Below are 8582 nucleotides of genomic sequence, written 5' to 3' on the forward strand. Positions count from 1 at the left end.
TTTTGGAAATGATTGAGATGAATGGCGCGCACATCAGCATATTCTGTTTGAGCACATATCATATTTGTGGGTTCTCACGAGAGTCTTTGAACAATGAACATGTACTTCTATTGATCTGTAACCACAATTATTTCAGAAGGTGCACAATGCACAATGCATATTGGTTACAACCGCAACTAAAAAAACCAGGTAGGTATGATATCCACACTAGAAATGTACAGCAGATTTTGCTTCTGTTGCAAAGGAACAACATTAATTGGCCGTCCTATTGTTAACGAATCTATGCTCAGATTATCACATCATTTTGATTTACTTGAGAGAGCGGACATGATCCACTAGACTGTGAGTCAGCGCCACATACAATGAGATCAATGACTGAACGAGCTCGAGGCACTGCATATTACACCAGATCGTATAAAATAGCAAAGATAGGATAATTGCTATTTCTTCAGAAAGACTGAGCCGTCTTCCAGAAGCACAATGTTGCGGTGATCGAGCACATTATAAACATTATTACCCCACACATAAACATTATTACCCAAAACAAAGACATTATAACCTTAAGGTTATTATTTGTTAACCAGACCAATAAACACGGTCCCTACCATTGCAGCCCATGACGTGGCCGACATTGTTTATACCATTAAAATATGAGTCGTGTCATTATTTGAGTTATAGTCGTAATCTTGTAAGCGGTGGGTAATTTTGTACACTGTTTGTAGCAGTAGGTAATCTTGTACACTGTTTGTAAGCAGTGGGTAATCTTGTACACTGTTTGTAAGCAGTAGGTAATCTTGTACACTGTTTGTAAGCAGTAGGTAATCTTGATGGCTGCAGTATCAGGTATGTTTAACGTTACTGAGCCCGTGTACACACACTTCTATATAATATTCTATATACGAGAGAGAGAGAGAGAGAGAGAGAGAGAGAGAGAGAGAGAGATATATAGAGAGAGAGAGAGAGAGAGAGAGGGGGTTTCAAAGGTTCGCCTTCCCTCATCTCGTATCATATTTACATAAAATAGCTAAACAGCTGAGAGAAGGTGGGAGAAAGAGAGGGACAGGGATTAAAAGGGGGCAAGGACCGCTTCTTTGGACATACTCAATACTCATGGAACATTACACTCGTTACCTTTAGGAACCACCCGACAATTCTCTCAGTAGTTAGTTTACAATATCTCTGTGTAGTACACACACTTAGCAGGTAAACGTTGTATCTTATACAGAGAGAGAGAGAGAGAGAGAGAGAGAGAGAGAGAGAGAGAGAGAGAGAGAGAGAGAGAGAGAGAGAGAGAGAAGAGAGAGAGATAGAGAGAGAGAGAGAGAGAGAGAGAGAGAGGAAAAAAAGAGAGAGAGAGAGAGAGAGAGAGAGAGAGAGAGAGAGAGAGAGAGAGAGAGAGAGAAGAGAAAGAGAAGAGAGAGAGAGAGAGAGAGAGAGAGAGAGAGAGAGAGAGAGAGAGAGAGAGAGAGAGAGAGAGAGAGAGAGAGAGAGAGAGAGAGAGAGAGAGAGAGAGAGAGAGAGAGAGAGAGAGAGAGAGAGAGAGACCTGCTCTAGAGTGAGAGCGGGTTTATCTCCGGGTAGGAGGCTTGAAATGGTAAGCAAACTGTAGCGAGGTGTCAAACGGTTAATTTGTACCAAGGTCACAGCTGGAATCTTTTGTTTGTAGTTTCCGTTTCTTAGGAGAGTTTCGCGTGGACAAGAAAGTTGAAATTTGGTTTGTGGGGAGAGCGTTGACAATGCGGAGTTTATTGAAGAAGTGTACAGAACAGTTTAGTGTATCGGAGTATTAAGCTAGGTTTATAAATACACAGTGCCTCATCTAGAACTAGATTTATAAACATACAGTACCTTATCTAGAACTAAATGTTAAGCATACAACTTACCTTATCTAGAATATATAATATATATTTACTGAACTTGGTTTATATTATATTATTCACTGAAAACTATTTGATGGGAGGCATCTTAGTTTTTCTGCTATCATTGCGAAATATCCACATACTGTTTGCTATGCAGCTCAGGGTGTCTTCATTCTTCATGCATAATATCACATCTTTCACCATTATTCGTTAATTTGTTGATTCTTTATTTTGCTAATTATTTTGTTGATTTACATTCTACCATATTCTTTAATCCTATAATTTAAGTTAAATTTCATATCATTACCGGATATTACCCACAGTAGTAATTTATATAATTATAAGGCAATGTAGATCACAGAGATGAACCCAGTTGTGCTCGTCCAGGTTTATTCACAAACAATAGCTGTCCAGTGGGTAAGTGGGTTTCATAGTCTAGTGCATTATACGAATATATTGCTCTACTTTGAAGGAAGTCACTGTTGTGCTACCATGCACAACATATCAGTGCCAGTGTGGATATGCTACTGGGCTACACCACGTGTCATTACGTCACACCACGTGTCATGACGTCACACTACTGGGCTACAATGGTATGCGTATGGAATGTGGAATAGGGTCGGAATGAGTCAGTTCAAATCCAGTGAGGTTGTATCCGGACAATGCAGAAATTCTCCAGAAAGACCTGCCCATTAATAAACACTTGAATGCTCTATCTTAAGATCAAAAGGTTGGGGAGCTTGACTCTTTTGTCTATCTATAAAACTTTTTAACGCTAATAACTAATTGTCGGCACAGTAAAACCATGATCCCGGAACAGTTCATGTCCAGTAAACTGTAAGTATGATTGGTTAATAGATCGAAATCCTGGAGGTTGCTGGAGCTAAGCTGTTGTCCAGTATCCAATAAGTCCAGGAGCAGCTGGTGTTGTTTCACATTGTGATGTAGTCAGTGAGATCTAAGTGAGCTAGAAAGAAAGAGAGATGAGAATATTATAGAGAGTTAGTGTGGAGATTAAGAGTAGTAATTGGACTCGATCTGCACCACTCTCTAATTGGACTGGATCTGCACTACTCTCTTCAGACTATTGGTAGGACACATATCGTAATTAGAACGGTAATATACGTGCCGTTTATCTGCAGCCTAAATCTAAATTTGATCAGGAAGACTGAAGAGTACCATGGTGAGTTATGTAATATGTCTACCACAAAACTTAATTGGGTGGTTGGTCTTATGGAGGACCAGGAGGACTTGGGAGTCCAGGAAAACTTTATGCATCACTTCAAGAATCCAAAATATACTTAGATTAATTTGGATATTTTTTCCTGCTTATTTAGCTTATGATAAGAGATATTGGCAGAAACTACAGTAAGGTTTTGACATTTAGTTATTAATTTTAGGGAAAGTTTAGACTTATTGACTATCCCTTGTTTAGAACTTTTATTTGATGATAATAATTTCCTGCCTAGACGCTGAAAGCTGAACAGCTTCGGACACGGGTAGTATAGAAAAAAATCGTCTGCCACTTGTTGCATCAGTATCCGCAATAACTGTGACTTTAATTAACTCGGAGATTGGCGGATCATACCCGCCCCGGCACTATGCCGGCCCATGATTTAGCGAATTGCTTGGAAATCTAGTCAATTAAAATATCTGCTTGTTTGGTACTTGTGGTCGATACAATCACAGCCCAACCAACTACTTGATCGGGACCGATTCACCTTCATGTGCATACGTCATCTGGGAGCCGTCAGTTGAGCTTGCTCTCAGTACTTACAACAGTACTTCACAACGATAATCCGCCTCCCCAACCAAATAACTTAAATGACTTTAATTAGGATATCTTTCTGCCTCTTATGAGGGTACTCCTCGCGGTTCCTACCTGCCAAAAATGGCAACATTCCGATACCAAATATAAATGTGATCGGACCTCTCAACAGCTAAAAATATTACCAAGCTAGAAGAGCTGTCTCATCAACTGCTGACATTGTGTCTGTATCGTAAAAAAGGGAAGTAAGTGGTACTAATCCTCTCAAGTCTCAACTTCCTACAAACTCATGTAGACTGTAGAGGACATGAACACATTATAAAGGTCTCGGACGGATTTTTGCTGACTGATCACTTTATTTTTAAGTTGAAGACTTCCCGCTTTAAAGCCATTCGGGAGCTGAAATGCTCCAGAATGTGTCGCGCAAAATTCACGGCATAACTCCATCTGCATCGGGAAGCCGTTAATTTGGCATGCCCATGAAACAGAAGACACTTCAGAAGGTACTGACAAGCATTTCATATGACCAACTTACTTAAATGTGATCCATTATCTGAGGAATTTGGAAACGACACCTAAATACTCTAACTCATTTATAGTTCCCTTTATTGACTGACTTATTCTGAGGACCTTCAGACAATTAACCACAACTGACAATTAACGATCTTATGAGATCAGATTATTTCAGGTATTTTGGCTGATATGAGTAAAAAATCACCATTACTTCGTACTGTATTTATGGGTTATTATTTTCGATTTTCTCCCCACCCTACTGTGTCAATGCAAACATAGCTACAACAAAGTATATCTACTTTGTGGAAAAAATTGTTTTTGTCACCAACTTTCCACATAATACGGATTCACGCAGAGTTGACATTTTAATTGCTTTAAGTATGCAGAATCAAGCTTGTGGGCACCAGCTAATTGCGCTCTACTAGTAAAGGAGTCTCCAAACAATAGTCCAGATTTAGTGGCTTAAGTAGGTCCTGAGCATGTTTAGCTCAAACTGGTGGGTCACGTGACAGGGATTAACCAATCAGCACCAACTATAGACTACCAATCTTATCCTCAAATTGAAAAATCACTGTAACGTGTCAAAACATCTAACATGTAACCACATCTCTCCCTAACGCTATCCCTTGGTTAAAAATTCTCTTTGAAGATCAGTAAGATGCTGATTGCTGCTACAAGCTGCAGTAGTATCATTTCATCATAAATTCGTGAAATTTCAATTAAAACATGTGGAAGTAAGCAATTGATGTATAATTAAAGTGATTAAGTAATTACCAGTAATTGATGATAATTAAAGTGATTACGTAATTACCGGGAACGAGCGATGTAGATGCATAGTTTGCGGAGAGGATGAGACTCGTACAAGCAGCATAGTGCTGGTGGTCGTTGCTTCTCCGCTGAAATGCAACCTTTTCTTTAGGGAACCTTTGATTATACGTATGTAACGTTTATAAAGGTTTATTAACGTGCGAAATTTGTAGAGCAACATCGTGAAAATAATGTGTGAAAAATGCATACGATCATCATGATAATATGTATTATAATCTAATTATATCCACTGAGCTGAGGATCGATAATTAAACTAATTTTAATTAAATGTTAATTTAAAGACGAGATATATTTTCATATTGATATACAACATTCATTAAGAAACTTAAATAATCATCAAGAATTTATGCTAGATATAATTATTTAGCTTTCATTTTAGACTTCACGTCTCCCGAAATAAAACTGCGAACAAAGTGAAACAAGGAACTAAGTAAACTGTAAAACCAAATTTTCGTCACGCATTGGACTTTATCAAGGTTACACTGAAAAGGGGAGGTTTGATCTCTGAACCAGAGAGTGTGGTAATTGGGTTAGGAAAGTAAACATACATGCGACAAAGATCAGGGTTACCATTAGGAAGAAAATTTCAGCAAAATTTGTAGAAAAGGGGTGTACACATCCATGCGAGAAAAAATCGGGTTACCAATAAGAAAAATCACAACAGAGAAAGTTTACAACCCTCAGATCAGCGTAGTAAAAGTGTACTAGAAATTAGTCTGTAAAACCGTTTCCACACATGTTATTGATTTTCGGTTTAGTGTGTTCTATTGCTAAGCCTTCTCTTATAAAGGTATCTAAGGTATCCTTACATTGTTCTGATATGCTAAATTCGTAGTTTTCGAAGAATTTTGCTAAGTCTCTTTTTCCCGATATGGGAGTGTAGTGTGGGTCGTCTGCTCTGCGGTGTTCAGCAGCGTGGTATCCTAGTGTGGTCCTGCTGTTGTTGAGTCGGAAGCTAGACTCGTGTTCGTAGATTCGACCTCTAATAGGTCGTCTTGAAGCTCCTATGTACAGATCTCCGCATTTCTTACATTTTGCTTTGTACACGTAGTGTCGGGTGGTACAGTTGAGATCTGCCTTGCAGAGTTCGCACTCGCATATCTCGTCTTTAGATGGTGTGCTGATGATGCTCCTGACAGCTTTCCCCGCCTGTGTCACTACTCTGGCGTTTATTCCCAGTTGCTTGATCGATGAGTTGACTCTCCTGGTAAAGCTCTCGTTAATGTACGGTATCTTCAGGATAAGGTCGGGTTCTGGCCTTATCCTGAAGATACCGTACATTAACGAGAGCTTTACCAGGAGAGTCAACTCATCGATCAAGCAACTGGGAATAAACGCCAGAGTAGTGACACAGGCGGGGAAAGCTGTCAGGAGCATCATCAGCACACCATCTAAAGACGAGATATGCGAGTGCGAACTCTGCAAGGCAGATCTCAACTGTACCACCCGACACTACGTGTACAAAGCAAAATGTAAGAAATGCGGAGATCTGTACATAGGAGCTTCAAGACGACCTATTAGAGGTCGAATCTACGAACACGAGTCTAGCTTCCGACTCAACAACAGCAGGACCACACTAGGATACCACGCTGCTGAACACCGCAGAGCAGACGACCCACACTACACTCCCATATCGGGAAAAAGAGACTTAGCAAAATTCTTCGAAAACTACGAATTTAGCATATCAGAACAATGTAAGGATACCTTAGATACCTTTATAAGAGAAGGCTTAGCAATAGAACACACTAAACCGAAAATCAATAACATGTGTGGAAACGGTTTTACAGACTAATTTCTAGTACACTTTTACTACGCTGATCTGAGGGTTGTAAACTTTCTCTGTTGTGATTTTTCTTATTGGTAACCCGATTTTTTCTCGCATGGATGTGTACACCCCTTTTCTACAAATTTTGCTGAAATTTTCTTCCTAATGGTAACCCTGATCTTTGTCGCATGTATGTTTACTTTCCTAACCCAATTACCACACTCTCTGGTTCAGAGATCAAACCTCCCCTTTTCAGTGTAACCTTGATAAAGTCCAATGCGTGACGAAAATTTGGTTTTACAGTTTACTTAGTTCCTTGTTTCACTTTGTTCGCAGTTTTATTTCGGGAGACGTGAAGTCTAAAATGAAAGCTAAATTCGTCTCAAACTCACGCTCAGCCTTAAGATCTATTTGATATAATTATTAACAATAATACAATGATTATAACGATTGGATATAAAAAAGTATAAAAGCGATAATATATCAGTATTCAAATTCAAACTATTTAAAACTTATAATTCATGGAGTTTTATATGAAGTAAGGTAATTACTAATTAGTGAAAATATTTGATTCCTGGTAGGAAGGTGACGTACATTTTTGCTATAAAAAACAGAAATAACTCCTAAAAATAACCCATTTAAAATTGGTATATTATAAGTAATAAAAAAATTCGAGCCGCCCCTCCAGTTAAAGTAGTCAAATATTAAAGTGTGTTCAATCTTAAATAAACTAATTATTTAACTGAAATTGAACTAATATTTAACTAAATAATAAACTAAATTGTATAACTACCTTCAAACTGGTCTGGAGATTGCGTTTTCGTGCAGAGACACCCCATCGTTATGATTTAGATTAGGTTCTATTGGGATCATATCTTGACAGCGTCCAGCATAATCTTAACATATCTAACGCATGGCTAAAGCTGTAATGTTTTCTTTATTACCAATGTAAAGATGTAATAATAATGTCATGATGTTCTGTTAGTAACGTTCAATCGCAATAAATCCCCAATTATTACTTTATTATCTTCATTATAAACCTTTATAATAATCAAATATGGCATTATTTTCATCAAAATATGGGCTCATAATTTTAAAACATTGGGAACATTCATTGGAAGTCAATATATGAATAACGAACACTGGAAGGAATTTGTCGAAAATCATTACAATCTTTTTGAGAACACGGTATCCAAGGTTCCACCGTATATCCAGTGTTACACAATTACCATTTTCCAGTGTTACGTAGAAACACAGTAACCAGGGTAACATGGTGTCCATGGCTACACAGTGTCTAAGACTATAATCCTTCAATCAACCAGATCATCTTATATTAACTCCCTTATTTCTCCTCCCCATAGGGATTTGTCCGGAAATTTAGGGTTCAACATACACGGTTACATTATGTAGCTTAACCAGTAAGATAAAGAGGATATATTGGATAATATGTACCTGATATTTAGGGATAGAACATATATATATTATATAATAGGATATATAGTATGTATGTAGAATATGTAGGATATGTATGATATGTAGGCCAGGATATATTAGAGCTTTTCATCCAATATGTAGGATATAATATGCAGCTAGCTGTTATTGAAGATACGGTGGTCCAGTCTACACATTGTAATTACCCCGGGCTCCCCAGCCCGATTAGTGCTACCAGCACGAACTACTCAGCTGCTCCGTACTGCAGGAAGTGGACCGTCTCTACTACTACCTTACATTTTACATGTTTAGGAGCACGTTTCCACTGTATGTGTGTGGATTATAAGTGAGGACTAAAGAAGAGTGGTAATTTGGTGTTTTTGGAGGAGGAGAACGAGTTTTGCTGCTTTTATTATAT

General features: G+C 38.2%; 1 protein-coding gene across 2 annotated transcripts in view; it reads right to left on the minus strand.

The window, feature by feature from the left end:
* LOC134820055 (voltage-dependent R-type calcium channel subunit alpha-1E-like) overlaps positions 1 to 7665 on the minus strand; it is a 32389-nt gene extending 24724 nt beyond the window's left edge. For both annotated transcript variants that reach the window (XM_063830242.1, XM_063830241.1), the window contains exons 1-2: positions 7527 to 7665; positions 4952 to 5036 (exon numbers count right to left, since the gene is read on the minus strand). In XM_063830242.1, the coding sequence (XP_063686312.1) occupies positions 4952 to 5036; positions 7527 to 7572 (131 nt within the window). In that variant the 5' untranslated portion in view covers positions 7573 to 7665. The remainder of the gene's footprint in view (positions 1 to 4951; positions 5037 to 7526) is intronic.
* Between the last annotated feature and the right edge of the window lie 917 nt (positions 7666 to 8582).

Source organism: Bolinopsis microptera, chromosome 8, assembly GCF_026151205.1.
Source record: "Bolinopsis microptera isolate Bmic1 chromosome 8, MBARI_Bmic_1.0, whole genome shotgun sequence".
Classification (NCBI taxonomy): Eukaryota; Metazoa; Ctenophora; class Tentaculata; order Lobata; family Bolinopsidae; genus Bolinopsis; species Bolinopsis microptera.